The sequence below is a fragment of the Rhipicephalus microplus genome, unplaced genomic scaffold (assembly GCF_043290135.1).
Source record: "Rhipicephalus microplus isolate Deutch F79 unplaced genomic scaffold, USDA_Rmic scaffold_226, whole genome shotgun sequence".
NCBI lineage: Eukaryota > Metazoa > Arthropoda > Arachnida > Ixodida > Ixodidae > Rhipicephalus > Rhipicephalus microplus.
This window is the reverse complement of record NW_027464797.1, coordinates 110,774-130,510: the sequence shown is the minus strand read 5'-3', so window position 1 is coordinate 130,510 and position 19,737 is coordinate 110,774. Positions and strand designations below refer to the sequence as shown.

The following is a 19,737-nucleotide window of genomic DNA, read 5'->3' as shown; positions in this document are numbered from 1 at the left end:
AATATATCATCATGTAAAATGTGTCTAAAAGACATGTGTTTCGCTGACCCTTGATACTCAAGACATGATTTTAGCAAGGTGTAAATCTTATTGACAGCAAAACATGTGAAAGACTACTGTAAGAAAGTATACCTGAATAGGAAAAGAATTGAACAAGCAGTGGACCCCATGTTTCTGTTTTTCTGCGAACTTTTGAAGGTAAAAATATTTACGAGTCAAAATTGCAAGGCGTAAACAACAATATCATCTTTCTAGTCATGTTTCGCTCACTGCGAATGAAAATTTTGATGTTATCAAGTAACAGCCGGGTCACGTGAAGCGATTCATCGTTGATATATATTTGGAAAATAATAGATTATTTGAAAAAAAATAGGATTCCCGCATGGCACGGAGATACCAACTAAATAACTTTCCTTATAACATTTGCAGAAACCAAACCGTGTGAAGGGATTTAATCACCAAAATTTGACCGAGTACAAGGAATACAGCATGGCAAGGGTGAGCAAGGCATTGCATATTTTTGGCACCGCACTTGCAAATCAGCACGCTGTTCTGACAAAGGTTATGTTCGTATATCAAAGTGTGGATATAATTGCACATGAGCGTTCGCGTGCCACCACAGTCCGCTGCAGTCACGCGCACTGTATCTATGCAGGAGATGAGCTAACGGCTCATGCCATCGCACACATCAAGAATGTCGTTGCGTTTTCGTTGAAGCCTTACGTAGCATGCAGGCCGCTTCACTCTGGGCAGTAATGTTATCTAGGGTTTCACGTGCCAAAATGGCAATATGAATATGAAGCACGTATTATAGTGAACGGCGTTGAAAACTTCCGCCATCTGGTGTTGCTTCATGTCCACTGAAATCGCACAATACACAAGCCTTGCCAGGTTTTAATCAAGATGACTGAGCTGATAGCCTGACTTACAGTTTTTGAAACTGCTGTTATTGCTTTCGCTTTATAGCGTTCAAGGCAAAATTGTCTTTTTCCCTCGAATGGTAATGATATTTTGCGAAGACTTTGGTGGCTGTTGAGATGCTCCATTTTGCACCATTTTTATCACTAAACGCGAGCTGTTATGCGTGGATGCTAACACACTTGGCCAAAAGCACACCACATATTAATAGTCTTCATTTTCTTTTGTGACAGGCATTGGAAAGTTGCAAAGGCTTTCGCTGGCAAAATTTACTCGCCACTGATGCCACTTGCATAAATCAAACTAACAGTATTGAAGTCTTGGTGCGTAGTCGTGAATTTGGGAAAGCAGCGTTAGCACGCAGCAACGGACACGTGACCGCTGTCGCAACAACAGCTGTTGTTGCGTCAGCAGCCACGTGTCGGTTGTATCAATTTTGTCTCTGTTGTTACTTCTAGAACGAAGCTATTAGGCGCCCGTTCCTTCTTTTCAGGGGTGTCATCGTAGCTATTTCTGATAGACTTCAGAAAGTAACCGAAAGATATAAAAAAAGTGTAGTTGATCCTCGTTATACAGAAATCAGTATATCACACAAAAGTGAAATGTGTCTTCAGAGAAGTGGTTGTATATTTGCAGCAGATTACTATGTAATGTATATTGGTGCTCATTCGCATTTCTTTTGCATAATACATGTCCAAGATACTGCATTGCACGCACAGTGGCATCGCGCTAATCCAACGTGGACTGCACGCGTTTGCAAAACCTCCAAGTGAAACTAAACGCGTTTTAACAAACTCGTTTTTGTTATAAGTGACGGTCTGCTGCAGCGAACGCTGCATCATTCACGGGTTGGCGACCATCTTGTGGGTGTACTTGGAATTCTGCGCATTGAAGGCGACCATCAGTGGGCTGGTGGGTAACTGTAGCGAAGGTATGACACCTCGGCCCTGCTTCAGTGTGTGTAAAGCAGCCAGTTGGGTTGTGATGTGCTCAGCTTCACAAACGCAAGAGGCAGAGTTCCAAGATTGAGCCGCGAAAGCCTCCCGCATTGCCTTGCGTGTCCCTCACTACACCCGAATCACTTGCGTGAAATTGGTAAGTCAACGCCACTGTCTTTCAGTGGCGCCTAATGTAGCAGTTTTCGTTGTCGGTGCTCACGCGCTTGTATGAGTAGACGGCGATGGAACACAGTTGGTGCTTATGAAAGCTGTACGTGCTAGCGCAAGGCGAATGACAAAGCACCTAACTGCGTCGTCACCGAGTCAAATTGCTCGTGGCTCCCCGTGGTTCCAGAAACAATGGTGTAGCTAATAATCATGGAGGCCACGCTTCCTGACGCTGTGCCTTGATGAGTAGGCTTAACACCATCTAGGTGGCACGGCCAGGGCTCCCTGATACCAGCGTATTCACGAATTCTTGCATAAAGGTACTGTGTACCGTAGTTTTTATACTACGCATGCGTTCTCTGCCGGCACTCGTTATTATCATAATGCAGTAGTTCTTTTCTCCACTCTCAGGCAGTGGCACTGCCACGACAAACCAAGAGTGCAGGTATACCGAGAGGATTGTAAAGTAAAAAAGGCGCGTCTGAAGTACTTTTCCCAAACGCGCGATGCGGTTGGTTAAACGCCATTTGTTTAGAGCTGCGAACGGAAATGTCATGGGTTCGGTTTCTGGGGATCTCAAATTTGTGAAATTTTCTCTTCTGTGTTATTTTTTTCTGTTCTGTATTTGTAAGTTTTCATAACGCTATATCTGTGATGGAACTACGTCAGTCAAATCTTGGTGGACCTCGGCAAAAAACGCAACAAGGATGAAATGAAAGGAGAAAAAAAATCCAAAATAAAACGCAGTTTGAATACGGGCTCCCTGCATAAAAACCGAGCAGTCTATCATACAACTACGCTGGTGCTTGGAGCTCAGGTGTCATGTCAGGCAAAAAGTCACGTTGATCAATGCAATATATCTTAGGAGGAGAGTAAAACGACTAATCCTCACACAATGCTCAGTAGCAACGAGCGTGTATTTTATTATTTTTCACCAACTGCTAAGTGTTCCACCGACATTTTTCACTTTCAGCTGAATGCTTCGTCGACAAGTGCATATAATACGTTTAGTTATGTGTAGGGGGTATCCCGCTTATGCACAGGAGATTAATACTGGCCAAGTGGATGCAGTCCCACTTCCCAAAAATCACGATTTAAGATGTAGCCGATGCGATGCGAAAATCAAACTTTCGTGTTGGCCCGACACAAAGCTTCACACATAATTGATATTATGCAGTTTCGTAGACAATGCAGTTTTTTTTAGCATCCTTCTGAGAAGTTTTGCATATCATGTGCCAACGCGAGCTTTCAACACAGAAATGTTTCATCGAGGTGGCCCACATTTTATTTATTTTTGTTACTTGGTTCAGTACACCTAAACTCGACCGAAAAAAAAGCCGACTTTACAAAGTGGCGAATCTAGGGAAGGCATTTGTATTTCCCGGCAGCTACTTATAGGCTGATTGATCGAGACCCGCTTGGCGCTATACACAATATATAAAAGTTTTCTCTACAGTAAATCAGTGAAGAAGGGGTAATCTTTTGTGAATAATTTTGGCACAGGCGGTGTTTTTCATCGTGCTCAATAACACTATCGTCTTGAAAAGATCTAGACACCTTAGCCATGACCGCAAGATTTTTTTTTTCCGTGAGGCCTCATATCGCACCCACACGCTAAATAACCAACCAAGTAAATGACACCGCCGTTTCGTACAAGATGGCGGTACAGGCGGCCATTATTGTCACTGGAAATACTCGCAGAGTAACACCATTTGTTATTTCACTCTCTATGCTACTGACCGTTCCTTTGCGAATTTTTTCCGCGGTCTAGCTCTTTTCTTCTTGTCTTCATAAATTACCAACTCGTGGAGTTTCACATGAGCGTCTACCTGGCTGTATCGCCGAACATGGGAGAGTCCAAGGTCGCGCCGCCATCACAAAGTTTTTTTCTCCTTAGCAGGTGACAAATCAGGTGCTTTCATCAAGCAGATGCTTTATTAAACCTGAATTACAAACTAATTTTTAAGTGCGAAAAAAGCGGTAGTTCCCTCCTAATTTTGGCGTGTGTGGGCTTTTCAACGAACACCTGCTCCAACGCTTTCGCATTGAACTATCTAAGCACATAAGTAACAATTTTAGCGTTTTTTTTACAAGGCTGCACTCCACACTTCTGCTCCAAACAACAAACTCGGCATGCGGCACCTCTCGTATGTACAAAAATGTCGCCACTGGCAGTAATGGTTGCTTTCGTTATTTTGTGTTTGTGTGAGAGACAGCACTGATCTTCTCACAACTTGCTCGTTTCACTTGCCCCCGCAACTATTGTATCTGATGGCCTGTCATAGCCTCACTTGATGGTCTACAAGGCCTGCACCACAGGAACATGTCTGCGCATTTTATTCACATGTCCAGGCTTGCTGGATGTTTAAAACAATGCTGTTAAAGCTTTCGGGTGCTGATGCATTACAGTTATATATATTGAAGGACCTCAAACCAAGTTCCCAATATGATTAACTTTCCCACTTCCACTGATATTGCGAACAAGGCCATAGCTTCGTTAAATCGTGTTTCAACTGCATGAAGTTTTGAAAAACACGAAGTCTAGAAACTTACACTTGAGAAGTACTGGGTCCTACACTTCGGAAGTGCTGAATTGGGCTCGCATACAAGCCTGTTGTTATGTGTCCCTAATTATGTGCTAATTTGGCCATCTACTTACATTGTTTGTACTTCGCTGCTTTTTTTAGATGCAATTCATCTTAGAGAGGGGTTCAAACCCGGTGTGCAGCCACCCTTCGCATTCGCAACAGCTGGCCAAGGCATTGCCATAACGCGCTCACACGCAATAGCATTCCTGCATAAGTAAGGGCCTACGTAAGACGTTTAAGCTTCCCCTCTTACACTCTCTAAGCGTTAGATGCCTGCCAAGATCACGTAGCCAGGGTTGGAGCAGCGGAAGGCTGGACGTGCCAAAGCGCAACGTAAACGTCGGCAAGCGGACGCCGATCTCCGGTCTTGGGAAGCCGAGCACAAACCGAAACGTCAGCGGTAAACTGCTACGGATCAGACACAGGCTGGAGATGCCGAAACACAATGGCAGCCTCGCTAAGCCAAACCCACCGTACGCAAGCCGACGTCGAAGCCAAGCGTCATTGTAGAGCGCATGCATCGGCTGCGGACAGATGACGTGAGTCCAACGCCCGTGCAGAACACCTCACTAGACAACTTCAACACCCTGAAATTGACAATGCCAACTCCACCAAATAACACCGAATACGATGATAACACTAAATACGCCACATTAATAGAAACATTAACGGAAACACCCACTCAACCCGATGCAGACGCGTAGTGCATGCACCCACTGTTCTTCTTCGCATCGCCTTATGGTCGCCTTTAGCGGAAGTTGATGTAATTTTAGTTACCATGACATTTTCTTAATTATAACTTTCTTGCTTTTTTTCAGTTTCTGTGCACGCATGAGCCAATATGGTTATATAACACCACATCAAGCGCTCTTCGCGAATGCGAAGTGGATCAAATGGCGATGATAAGCAGACTTTCCGTTCTTCTGATGCGATCTTACTACGAAAACAAAACAAAGTATTCACAATTCATGCTATATTTTAGATATTCCATGTTGACACAAACGCTTCTATTTTCAGGGTTTCTGTATATATTCAAGGGACGTTTGATCCAAGTAATAAAAATCGAATGTTTATTACGATTCCGCGTGAAGCAAAAGGTAGGAGTTTTTTCCCACTTCGAAAGCATCTTGTGGGATTGCTTATAAACCTACGAAATAAGAGTACAGTGATTGCCTTGTGACGGGATCTGTACTTGGCAACTGACATCAATTTATAATTTTGCTTATGCTAGAATGATCCTATACACTATAAAACAGCATGAACCATCCAAACTGAAGCGATAGGAAACGATTCAAATGTAATAATCAAACTTTGCGACATTATATTCTGTGTTGCATAAGTAGCCGGTTATCGCCTATTTCACTACTGGAGGAAAGCTTACGGAGTCTGGACGGTAACGCAGTACTGATAAAACTGACACCGTAAGAAGGTAACAACAACAGAAACACAATATAGTGCAATTTTTCGAAAACCTATAAGTGTAATAAAACCAATTTATGGTCATTAGGGTGAACTAACTCAATTCTCTATTAACATTTCAGCGATTGTGCAGAGCGTTACTGAAGAGTTGCTGTATCTGAGCAAGAAGTCAAGATGTGCAGTCATTAGGATTACAGTACTTCCAGGTCAGTTTGGCTGTACACTTCTTTTCCCGCGGAGTAAACGTCACGGCATACAGGTGGACTGTTTTTAAAGACGATAGTCTTTCTTGGAGACCTTCGACACAAAAATTTTGGTCAGTCTGTCTGTACATTTGTCTGTTTGTCCTTTCTTAATGGCACCGGGTATTTGAAATGGCAAACCCCATTCTCAGCGCACACCAATGTTGTTCTAGCTTTAGCGTTCATACTTGTCCAATTGTCTATAATAAGCAATTATTGCGCAAGTCTGGGGCACCATAACAACACGTATATACTGTGCATGTGCATCTTTTACTAGAAAATACATACATAAGCAATTTTAAGGAACGTAGCGCTTAGCACGCTGCGCTGACCATGCAACGCTTGCACGAAAAGGTGAGTGTTTCCAACGCTTTGCAAAGACGCGATGGTGGTGGCACCTACCCTTCGCCTTGCGTTCCTCACCTTATCACCTCTGAGACGGGCGCGCACACCCGTCTCAGAGCCATGCGCTTCGTTTTGCAAGAAGACTGCCAGGTGGCGCTCATGTCTCACGTGCGACGTGACCTGATGTGCTCGTTCGCATCCGCTGCACGCTCGAGGCACTCTAATGCAGCACCTCCGAAATACCATTCACCGATTTCCTTACGCAGAAGATCAAATACTTGTTCACTCTCTGTACACGCAAGATACATTTGCAGATTAGATACAAATACGGGGCCAACTTAAAAAAAAAATTCTTTCTCTTTTTCTTGGCCGCCGTGGTCACAAGTGGTTATAGAGATCAGCGGTATACAATGAACAATGTTTCTATACCATCCGTGAGCCTACACTTATGGGCGCGTTGAGGTGCCACTCGAAATTGCCGCAGACCACTTCTATGGTGTGCTTCATAAACTTATCTAGGTTTCGGCATGTGAAACTTGCAGTATACCTATTATTTGTAAAGGTAGCCGTAGCAGTAGGATAGCCAACTGGGCATGCGGCTCGTTGCCCTCCCGGCCATCTCTTGTTCTTTCATCATCATCATCATATTATTAGTATTGTTATTGTTATTATTATTATCATTATTATTATTATTGTAAATAACCACTGCTAGCGCACTGACGACTTTATCAGAGTCCGTATTGAGTAGACTTCTTGCGTGATGAGGCGAAGCCAGACGATATGCGACTGCGTTAGAGTAGAATAGACGTTTTCGGTCCGAAGCATCTAGGGGTCGAGCTCAATCCAGTGTGCGGCATGACCATCCTTACTGTTTATTTGGCCCCCTTCGCCTATCATTTTTCGTACTTTCCCCTCTTTCTCGACTCGCAACGCTGATAGTGTTTGCTAGTCCAATCTTACTCTCCCACCCCCCTCTCTCTCTCTTCTTGGCATATAATATTGTTCATTTCTTACGTTGTAATAACTGCAAAGTTTGAAGTACCCGAGGGTTTCCAACACTTCCGTTGAGTAGATTTCAAAACAAAGGTTTACAAGGGAAGGTAAAAAACCTCATCTATTAATAACTCTGCATGGTGTGTGGGGTATCGAATTGGCGAGCGAGCGCCACTCCACGCTCTTCGAATGAACGGCCATAGTTGATATGGTTGGTACAAAACAAAGAACAACACACATTTCTTTAACTCATTTATAACGACAATATTGTCCATCGAATCGATACATCAATTGTAATTAACATAGTAGTACACCAGTCCACACTATTCTCATACACTCCATGACAAACACAATAACACGACAAACACACAATAACATGACAAACACAATAACGCACCCAAGGCGGCGTCACCAACGATTGACTTACCACGAGGGCCCCGGGTGCGCAGGCCGTGGTACCACGGGCTGAGGACCCACGCTAGAGACAACCGTTCGCGGCAACCGCCATGCGCCGAAGAGACTCGCTTAACTTTCGCCCGCCACCAAGGCTTGCTTCCGCCAGGGGTCACTGCCGACGCTACCACTGTAACGACCATGATGATGATAGTGGCACTCAACCCAAACACAACGCCACCTATCGCCCGGTGGTTGTAACCCGAAATGCGGCTTTTGGGCTAAAGAAGTGGGCGATACGGCGCAAACAACTTTACAGGGCACGTCAGCACCCCCACATTCCCTCAATCTTAATTCAAACCATATTTCTAAGAACGAAAAAAATCACCTACACAAGCTCTCACAAAAAATGACATCACACGTTTCCCCATATGTCCATGCACCACGAAACCACCGCCGGTCGACAATGCTGCACTGTCCAGCTCGACTTCACCTCAGTACCGGTCCCGCAACAGCGATGTTGCAGTCGGCGCAACGAACCGTCACTCTCGCCGACACGTCTTCCGATTGCGACCAGCACTCACGAGGGCGCCGTACTGCAGGCAGTTTCGCAGTCCCCAGGCATCTCCATCACCCGACCTTCCGACCATATTCCTGGCCAGAGGCCCTGACGATGTGCATGAGACAGCCAGCCGTGGATTACAACACTCTCGCTGCGCACATTCCGAAACACTCGACAGAAACAATGGAGCATGGTCTAGGGAAAGGAGCTTCGGGCTTTTCGCCCACCTGGCACGATGGTCAGTACTGCTAACTAATACATCGGTGGCGGCCGAGACGCCAAGCTCAAAATAAAACAAAGGACACTTTTCCTGATTCGTGCATCGCAAGATAAAAAAAAAGTGAGAGAAGCAGAGTGCAACACCTCAACGCCACGATCGACGTAGTTGTGCCACGCACGGCAGTCGGCTGCGCAGAGCCTTAGGCTTAACGAGTCGCACAACAACAACCGGCATCCACCCAGCGCTCAGCCTAGGCACAGAAGAGGCAGTGGTGAGGATACATCCACTCTGTGAGGTGGCCCTATCGCTCGCCGCACACAGCAGCTTACCGAGCGGTCGGCGTCCACCGCTCCGGACGGTGTTACGACGCCCCGGCATCGAGCCGCAATACAAGACGGCAACGTCGCCCGGCTGCCTGAACCCAAAGAGAAAGAAGAAGTTATTTACAGAAAATCGGACCACCCACGAGGCTTACGTACTCCCTCGCTTTGGGCCTGGCCTACAATCCACGTGCTCTAAGCCTTGCTCACCCCAGGATGCAGACCGCATGGCTCTCGTCCTAACTGAACAACGTTTTTGAAAATCGAAAACAAAAAAAGAACTTGCGAGCAGAAAAAAAAGAACTCAACCTGCCGACAAATTCAAACACGTCACAGAACCAATCTCCTCGCTTCTCAAGAAAGAACACCGCCGACGCTAGCAACGAGAAGTTCACCTAGGCCTACTCTACCCCAGCTCTAACAAAAACTTCTACCGAACCGCCAAAAACTGTTGTCCAATACTCCAAGAGCCCCACGTTGGGCTAGCTCAGTCGGTAGAACATGACACTTTTAATCTCAGGGTCGTGAGTTCAGGCCCCACGTGAGGCACCAGTGCGGGGTATCGAATTAGCGAGCGAGCACACGCCACGCTCTTGAAGTGAAAGCCCAGAGTTGACACGGGCGGTACAAACCAAAGAACGACATACATTTATTTACCTAATTTAGAACGACGATTCTGTCGCCGAATCGATACATCCATTCTAATTGACACACTAGGACATCCGTACATACTATTACCATACACGTCATGACAAACACACAATAGCATGACAAACACTATAACACACCTAAGGCGGCGTCGCCAACGCATGACTTACCACGAGGACCCCGGGCGCGCAGGCCGCGGTACCACGGGCCGAGGGCCCACGATAGAGACAACCGTTCGCGACAACCGCCACGCGCCGAAGAGACTCGCTCAACTCTCGCCCGCCACATGGGCTTGCTTCCGCCAATCAATCAATCAATCAATCAATCAATCAATTTACAGTGGTAGTGTCGGCAGGGTCACTGCCGACACTACCACTGTAACGACCATGATGATGATAATGGTACTGTACCCGAACACAACGCCACCTATCGCCCGGTGGTTATAACCCGAAACGTGGCTTTTGGGCGAGACATGTGCGTCATGCGGCGCAAACAACTTTATGGGGGTGCCAGCACCCCCACAGGTGACAGCTTATGTTGACATTGGAGCGAAGGCTGTGGAGTTGGGGATCCCGCCCGTTCGCATTGCTCAGCAAGTTTTACGACAATTTGTGGCTCTTTTTGGTTACGCTCTCTCGCATTGTGAACCGCTTAAAAAGCAATCACGAAAACTTGAATGGGACAAACATTTCGATAGCTCAGTGTTCATTATAGTGTTATATCAAGCTATGTGTAAACTGGTAGCGTAACTTCCATAGAAGCCGATGAACCCCTTAGTTGGCGGCTTGTTGCGACCGTCGCCATCTACGTATGAAGGGGACAACCAACGGCAAACAAAAATGAACAATAAATATGACGTCACTACCACAAGCGGTAGCGATATCGTGCATTTGCCCTACATGGCGCGAAATCGTAATTTTTCTTAATTGCTGATCTTTTACTTTCTGTTAGTAATACGCAATTTTTTCGTGCCTTGGGGCTCGATAATTGCATGTGGGAAATAAAAACAAAAACCATTGAGCGAGCAAAGTCATCTTATAAGCCAAATTTCCTACTTGAAATACGCACAGAAACTTGGCAGATGCAGTTAGTGTTCACGAATATAATAGCATAATTGTTTGAAAACTCACATTGCCCAATCGTAGAAAACTACTGCAGTGAAAGAGCAGTTTTGAGAAAGTAGCTTTGGAAACCGTAGAGTACAGCGTCTCGTTGCTTAGCGTGTCACGTTCACCATCGCTAAGGGAGGAGGCACGCCGGCAGGGCCCCGGCGAAAGCAGTCGGAAGTCACTGAAGTGGCAATTCACACATTATTCGAGCTAGTTCAACTCTGAAATGTCACACCAGTCAACAACATAGCAGAAAATAAGTAAACTACGGCCGGTATGCACCAAACCACTTCGGAAAAGTGAGCTATGCTTCCTTGACCCGGTAATAGGCCGAAAGAGAGAACACACCGAACAAAACCAAGCTCTGATAGCAGATTGCCTGGATACACCCCCCTACGCAAGGTATATGTAACTGGTGGCGCAACTTCTATAGAAGCCCATGTATCCAGTAGTTGGCGGCCCATTGCCAGCGTCGCCATCTACGTATGGAGGGGAGAACTAACAGCAAAGAAAAATTGAAAATAAGATACGTCGTCCCAACCGGTAGTAGTAGCAACGTGTTGCATTTGTTATAAATGACGTGAAATTGATTTTGTTTCTGACTTTCTACGTGCGTTACAAATACACGATCTTATTTCGCATTGTTGCTCAGTGATCGCATGCGCAAAATAAAAGGAAGACCAAAATATCAAAAGGAAAGACTGAGGAAGCAGGGTTGTTTCATTAGCCGAATAGCGTATGATCAACATACACCAAAAACTTGGCAGATGAATAAATTGTGATATCACGTGCACAATCGCACAACAGTTCAAAAACTTACGTTTCCCAAGCACGATTGGTTTATATGCGGGGTTTAGAGTCCCGAAACCACCATATGAATATGAGAGACGCTGTAGTGGTAGACTCCATTAAATTTGATCACAAGGGCCTACAGCATTTTCGCCTTCATCACTAATGCAGCAAAATCACCAGAATCTGAGCACAAGGGCCTACAGCATTTTCGCCTTTATCACAAATGCAGCCGCCGTAGCCGGGATTTTATCCTGCGACATGCGGGTCAGCAGCCGAGTACCTTAGCCACAAGACCACCCCGGTGGGACTTACCAATCACGGAAAACCACGGCAGTTAGGAGTAGCCTTGAAAATATCGCTTTTGGCGGTCGTAGAGTACAGCGTCTCGTTGCTTTTCATGTCGCAATCCCTGTCACCAAAAGCCTTGCGCCTGAGAAGGCAGTCAGCTGTCACAGGAGCAGCTATTTACACATTCTGGCAGAGCTAGCTGAGCACTTAATTGTCACACTAGTGAACAGCACGTAAGCAAACAAACCAAGGTAGGTGCGCACGAAACCACCACGCAAAAGTAGGTGATGCCTCGCTGACCCGGCTATGCACTGAACTAAACACAAGCCCTGATAGCAGATTGCCTAGATACGCCCCAGATTTCAGGCCCTCGATCACAAAATGAGGCAATGAGCCATTTCGCCAAATGTCAGATAAACCGCAAAGTATTGTACAGTTAACTTTGACATATATAAAATTACGGTTATTTAAAAAAGAAAAATATCGAGCTTTCAGTTTCGGTTCTTTGTGCCTTTTTCCCCTAGTCACGCTTCAATCGTCGGCGGGCGTTGATGCCTGTGGTACTACGTTTTCGACACTTTTCGTTCCAAATCTCACGACCCATGTAAATTGACCGGAGTATATGTATTTGCTGGAAACCTCAAATAGCGCGTTCCCGCCGCTCAATCAACAACTACGTCACGGGCGCTTGGTTCACTCTTGAAAATGCGTGCGCTGAAAATGTGGTGCCGTCTACGAAAGGAAGAAAGAGAATACTTTCACAAAGTGAACAGTACATGTGTTTTACTACGACTTGCTCCAATTGTTTCACCCTCACAATAAATTAAGTGGCACTTCGGTGCCACCATTTCATCTCGGCGACAACTTTTCTTGAGAGCATGCTCTCAGGAAACGTTGTCGCTGGGTATAGGCGCGATATTTGTAGGTGAATAAAAATATCTATTGTTATCGGTATCGAGCTCTTCTGCTACAGAACAGCTATTATGTTCGACTTCTGCATGCAGCGTATATGAAAAGTTATCGTTATTACGAACCGGAACGTGCTCCCATCGAAGCACACGATACATAGGGTTAACAAAATATGTTGCAAAGTGCGGATCGCTATTGGTGTTCCCCTGCAGTACTTTTCCGTGTTTCTTTTTCTTTTTTTGCTAGACCAAAGTGATAATACTTTCCGAATGCTTTTGGCACATATGCACTATATAACGATTGCAGCAGAACTGCTGTGGCCGAGTGGCCTGCAGGTACCATAACAAATATATATATAAGCATAACAGATCAAGCAAGTGGTAGGTATTATTATTTTATAGTAAAAACGGATGGGAAAAAAGACAGCTGAGTGGGTAAAAGCCTCGCCAAGTCAGGAGAAGCTAGATTACCACCAGCTATGCTGCCACGAAGTCTTGTAGGGCTTATTCAGTCTGTGCTGATTATTTTGTTATATTTTTATTATATGTTTTCAATATAACAATAAACATAAAATGAAAATCACGTTATTTCTTCTTTCTTTCTAGGTCTTGAATCTGCAGGTAAGTCGTAAATGCACATGACGTATAACTCACTACAGTGCAGTAGGTTAAGTCCTCATACACATAGGTGGTCTCGAATACAGTTCATGCCGGGGAGATTTCGAACAAATGTCGAGCCAGCAATACAGAAAAAAAGTTAAACTCTGAAGATGTTTGTCCTTAAAATCGTAGACCAAGATAAGTGGTCTTTTTATAATGGCATTCACTCCTCAAGAACCCAAACAGTTGTTATGATGAGTGATGAGCATGATACTTTTACCTGTTTCTCTTTTTTTTTTAGTTCACAGAAGAATACAAGCTGAATGCATTATGATTCGAATCTGCTGCGCACGTAACGCTGAAGTTGGCGACCAGCGTCAGCATGGGCCTCTCTACGCGTTTTCATAATGCAGTGAAATGAGTCAGTCAATGCTCACAGTCATGCTGAATATTTTACTTTCGACGCATTTGTTTTTTTAGTGCTGGGAAAGAATTTTAAAGCAGCACGTCCGGCATATATGTTGCGGCCTAACAAGTATTGACTTAGCATTCGTGGCATCCACACACATCAGCTGCCTAGTAGTAGTTATGCCATGCAGTCTGTCTTCTATATCATAGGACACACACAGATTATGCTAATGCAGACGACGTAAGGTTCATGTGACGAAAAGAACTAAACTCTCTGAAACAGCTGTGCATTACGAAAAGCTAATATATTTTCTGGGAGCTCAACGTAACGATAAGGCTGCTCATGTAGATTCAGGAAGAAAGTAGCGAATACGCTCTAAGTAGTTCTCATAATCAGTTTGCTATGACTACACAAGGACAAAGATGGCTATTGAAAGATTTAGGTGCAAGTTCTGTGCATAGACAAAAAAAGCACACTTCAGCTGTTTATGTCGCTTAAGGTTTCATCATTTTCGCCCAAATTGTTATATATAATCTCAACCGACCAGACATGGCGAATACATTGTTGAAACATTGTATGCGAATTACGTATCTTGCGATGCTGGCTTTTACAAATGGTGAGAAAGAACTACACCACGGTAAATTTCACTGATGCGCTTGCTGACACAACGGTTAATAGGGTGGTGCCATAAAATTTCTCGGCTAAGAAGAGCCTCTTTTGCGTTTCCTCTGTAGGCTAGGACACTCCACTCGAACTGGCGGGCGCAGCAAACGTTCACAATAAATTTTACCTCACCTCCAAAGTGTACTCTAGGCAACGAAAGTTTCCCCGAGTGCTATGAATCTGCAGCTAGTGAGTGTAAACTTGCGCAGTTTTCCCCTTCAGGGACACGAAGGTTCATCGCAGTGCACCCCCTTCCTATTATGTCAATATATGAGTATGACTTCACACCCCCTTCCTAATTCTCAGAGCCCCCCCGCCTTATTATGTGAATGTGTGGGGGGAGGGGGCTGTGTTTGCATACCCTCCTCGTAGGTGACTATGGGAGAGGTCGACCCATCAGAAATGTTTTTCGGGGAAGCCACCTTTTTCATTTCAGGAGGGGCACCCTCTTGAAGTGATCATTTTGCACATTCTATGGAACCGCAGATAAAAAGTTTTTTGGGGAAGGGGAGGGGGAGGCACGAGTTGTGTGTGCCACCCACTGCCTGGACCCTTGCTTCATCCTCCATGAGAAGTTTGCCTGCCGATGAGTTTGCCAGGTGCGTTATTCACTTTCATAATCTACGGCTTCATCATGACGCTCAGGGTGCACATCATCATTAATTATCAATGCAAAATCCTCATGTGCCCCTTCAAACGTCTGAATTTATCCTGGGCGTCACCGGTGCCACGGTAAACAGAAGTGATGCAAAGATCACGTTCTCGAGATGACATCACCAGGTGACGTAAGCATTTGGGCACAGATCACCAAATCAGTGACGGCATCATCAAGTCACTTTGACGCCCCATAACGAGCAATCTTGTCTTGATAAAAGGTGCGGCTGATAATGGAGGTAGTACAAAAGGAGGTAAGGTTCTCACGACTTGCAACGCCTCTCATATTAGAGGCTCTTCGAAACCTCGCGTACAGAATCAAAGTTCAGGAAGGATCAATTCTTAGACTGAAAGAAAAAAGAAGTTATACTTAACCTTCGAGTCACCTTAGCCGAATTCATAAGGTGCCTTGCAACGTTTCACAAAATTGTTTTCTGGGATTTCGCTTGCTAACGGTTCTGCTTCGAAACATTGATTATTGTAAATAATTGCCATCATTAACATGCTAATTATTGCGTTCATTGATATGACTGTCATAATCATCACCAAATAAACACTCTTGCTCACCGTCAGCTCTGCCAGCGCGTTCATCAGCATCAATATCTTTATTGATGATCACCCCAAACACTATATCATCATGGCAAAAGTTGAAAGGTTTCCCCTCATAATCAGCATAGTTCAGAATTCATCTGCTTGCCCAACGCACTCACTACTTAAAAGCGTTAATCAAGGAAGCTATAGGAATCACAACATTCGTCACCGCGATAGGCAAATAAACATTCCTAACTTGTATCTATTCATAACACAGTGCATATCTGAAATAAATCAAATAAACTGTCAACAACGCTTTTGTAATGTGTATATAGCTCTAATATTTACAATTTTGCGTGAAGAGCATCGCAGCTGCGAAGCAGGACCTATGATTACAAAGGGGTTGTCTTTAAGTTTTACAAGAACTGCGTTGGCCCGGCATACACAAATAAAAATGCCACTGCGAGAACTCATTACAAAAACTTGGTCGCACGCAGTGCAACAAAAATACACAAAGAGAAAACATAAGTACTTCTTTTTCTCAAATAAACCCAAGCAATTCTAAACCGCATAGGTAATTAGAGTGACTTTGACTTTAAAATATTTAGGCGCATGATCAGAGAAAAGCGCATAACGTCTTTGAGAGCGGCCATATGTCCACTGCTCTGGTGAAGTGGTTAACTTGCTCGGCTGCTGGGCCTTAGGTGGCGGGTTCGATTGCAGCTGCGACGATCGCTTTTCGATGAACGTGAGATGCTAGACGCCCGTGCACTTTGCGGTTTCAGTGCACGTTAAAGAACACCAGGGGGTAAAAACTTCCGGAGTCGTCCACTACGGCGATCGTCATAACCATACCAGGGTTTTCAGACATAACACTGGGCCAATTTTTATATAGTGGTCGTACGGACATATCTGTTATGAATACTGGTGGAATGCACAAACCTTGCATCAATTTTTGAGGCAAGACCATTTCAGCACCACCACTAATGCCGTGATGCCCCTCGTTCTACAAGTATGCTTCCCTATTTTAAATTGTAACCTTATCTGTAAACACTAAATTAGGATATTCTAGAAGACGCTGCATACTTTCTTGGCCATTTTCGCTGTTGCAGGAGTATTTATGCTCAATAAACGCTTTTCTTTTCTAAGAGACTCTAACCCATCTTTTACAGTGATCTTTGAATGAAATAAATTGCTGCTCAAACACATGCAATGCATCGTCCAGACTCACTCCACTGAAACCAGTACTGGTTCATTCTAGTTTAATTCAACAAATGCAAATGCTGTTAGGTAATCAGAATAAATGCACAGCGCAGAAGATTGCAGTCAGCCTCTGGCATACTTTCTATACTGTACCTAGAATCATTTTTCCATTTTCTTTGCTGGAACAAACTAACCCCTTTTGCTCCTGCTAGAGAAACACATTTTCTTATTACTGACCGGTATGCGATGGCCATGCTCTTGGCCCGTATAGAAACACTGTTTTAAAGTTATTTTTTTGTTTTAGGTCCTGAACTCATCTATGACCTGAGAGTCCGAAACTCCTCTTTATCGCGTGGACCTAGCAATGGATGTATAAAAAATTTCGCGAAGCTCGCTAGAGTGTCTTCTCAAGTATATCAGCCAAGATGTCAAGACATACTCAACACGAAGATAGAGCAACAAATTCTCATTCAAGGGAAAGAAGTACCGAGAAAACACCATCTTCGTTAGATTTATGTCACTGCATCTGATTTAGTACTTAACAGTGATTGAAGGCCACTTTAAGATACATAAAGACCCAATATATTTCAACAATGCTATTAGATGAACTAATATAAGTGTCGGCATATTCACTGTTCTACACTCGCAGTATTGGCTACCGGCTGCACAGACTGACGCTTCCACGTTTAAATGCTCATATATAACCTGAAAGTGGACAGATGCATCACGGCCACCGTCGCTCGGTGTTAGAGCATCGGATGCGTTATTCGAAAATCCCCGGGTCGGTCCCTGCTGTCAGCAAGTTATCTTTTTGTCCACTTTTCTTTCTTGATTTTTGTGTTACGTTTATTCCTAGTTACACTCGCTTTACTTTCTTCGGCATTATTGTTTGTTAGTTCTCATCATTATTGTTCATAATAAGAAAACGAGCGTTTAAAGTTTCACTTGATTTACATTAGATACCATGTTTTTTTTTTAAGTTCTAAATGAAAAGTCCACTTCGCGCTAGTCGAGTCTTAAAGCCTTAGAGCAGGTAATTTCAATGGCTATGTTTTAGAAGTTACATTATTTATTCTCCGCTTTGTAAAATTTACAACAGAAGAAAATCCGGTAGAAAAACGTAGCTGAAGTAGGTGCATAGGCTGTTCGGTACCCCTTACTGAAATTGACAAAATGAGAGGCCTTTTTTCAATAGCTATTCTTCTTTTTTTTTTTGAATGCGCAGACATAGATTGCCGCTTGTGAGAAATAAACTTTGTGGTGAGCTATCGCTGTTGTCTGTGTCATTTTTTCGCTGGCCTCCGTCTTTTGCGCTCTCTTAATTTCGAATGAATTCAGCTATTCTTACACTTCGAATGCTCAAGCACACACATACTAACCCAACACAAAAATGAAAACTGCTAGTGCGTGCCTATGTCACGTCAAACGATCGCTCCTATAATAAATAACAAAAATAGGGCTAAGATTACAGTGTGCATGCGAACGTTAGGAAACGGTGAAGTTGGTTGACCATGGGGACTTGACGTGACCGCCAGATCTAACGTTCAACACTGGCTGGGGCGCCCTCGGTAGAAGCGCGGACCTTTCGTTGCTCGTATACTCTGCTCGCGCCGCAGGCAAGCTTAGCGCGGTGGCTCCGCGGACTAGCTGTGTCCATCACTGGACGCTGATGATGAGCATAGGCGCGGAGGAATTCAGTGCTGTGAAGTACAGAGAAATTTTCTTGATTCCGGTAACTTTTAGGTTCGTGCAGCAGAAACCGAAACTTTGCGATTTTGTCGAAAACTTTGCATGTCGCTACTCAATACACATTAAAATGAAACTAAATATTTCCTTGACAAAGTTTGTGTTTAAATGGGTAAGGTTACTTTTATTTTTTTTTGATACTTTTATACATTCACTTTGACCATTCATTTTCCCAACATTTAGAGGCACTTCCTTGAACCAAAGTGCTCCGCTGATCCGAATGTATAGTTACGAAGGTGATGACACGCTGTATTGAATCGTGAAATGCACGATTCCCATCTATTTATTTAAGTTATTAAACGCTCACATGCTGTTTAACCTTTCTCTATATTGCACGCCCACTACCCTCTGTTTGCGCTGAAAGCTTTACTTAATCATGAGATACGCTTCGTCTCGATATGCGATGTCTATCCGTACGCGGTAAGCTGTGCGTCATGTGATAGCTAAGTAGCACGTACTTATGCGAAATTCCATTGATCCTATAGGCATGACATTCAGCGTCACTGCCCGCAAAGCCATTTTCTCTTTTACAGCATTTGACTATTTTAGTTTCGATTGAAAATTCTTGGCGTTAGCGTTTAGCTCGACTGCGGCAGACCCCGAATTTTGATATCGGCATGTCCGTCAAAATTCTCAAGTATCAATAGTATCTGCCAGCGTCCTTTCAGTTCTTGAAATGCTTCAACTTGCACAGTTTGCGTCTAAAAGTCCACGCCGCCGATTAGGAAGTACGTTAGTGGCTCTACGATCTCCGCAGTTTTCTTGACGAAGTGTCTTCAGGAGGCACGGAAGCCGAGGAATTGACGTACGGTTTTCTTGTGGTCGGGTGACGGGAAGGCAGCGTTGGCAACTGTTTTCAGTGGGTATGGTTTGATGCAAGACTCGCTAATGACAAGACCCGCAACAGCATCTCCTTGTGATATACGAAGCTTCATGTCTTGCCACCCTGCCAGCCTTTTGCGACATGCAGGCGTAATTTCAAGCTAAACTGGTGTGCGCAAACAAAAACAACACCGAAAAATATGGGACAGGGGCAAGCTCAAATAAGTTGGCATTATTACAATCACATGACAGTTTTTG

General features: G+C 44.3%; 1 protein-coding gene across 1 annotated transcript; it reads left to right on the top strand.

The window, feature by feature from the left end:
• The first annotated feature begins 378 nt into the window (after positions 1-378).
• Positions 379-18,179, top strand: LOC119167976 (uncharacterized). Its single transcript, XM_075885650.1, has 6 exons — positions 379-498; positions 5,431-5,567; positions 5,630-5,709; positions 6,154-6,237; positions 13,458-13,472; positions 17,216-18,179. The coding sequence occupies exons 1-6, from the start codon at positions 490-492 to the stop codon at positions 17,419-17,421; spliced, it is 531 nt and encodes a 176-aa protein (XP_075741765.1). The 5' UTR covers positions 379-489; the 3' UTR covers positions 17,422-18,179.
• Positions 18,180-19,737: the final 1,558 nt, after the last annotated feature.

Excerpts from the sequence above, each read along its gene's own strand:
- LOC119167976 (XM_075885650.1), top strand. Across the intron at positions 5,568-5,629 it reads TACTACGAAAACAAAACAAA|GGTTTCTGTATATATTCAAG; the intron begins GTATTCACAATT and ends TTCTATTTTCAG. Across the intron at positions 5,710-6,153 it reads GATTCCGCGTGAAGCAAAAG|CGATTGTGCAGAGCGTTACT; the intron begins GTAGGAGTTTTT and ends TTAACATTTCAG.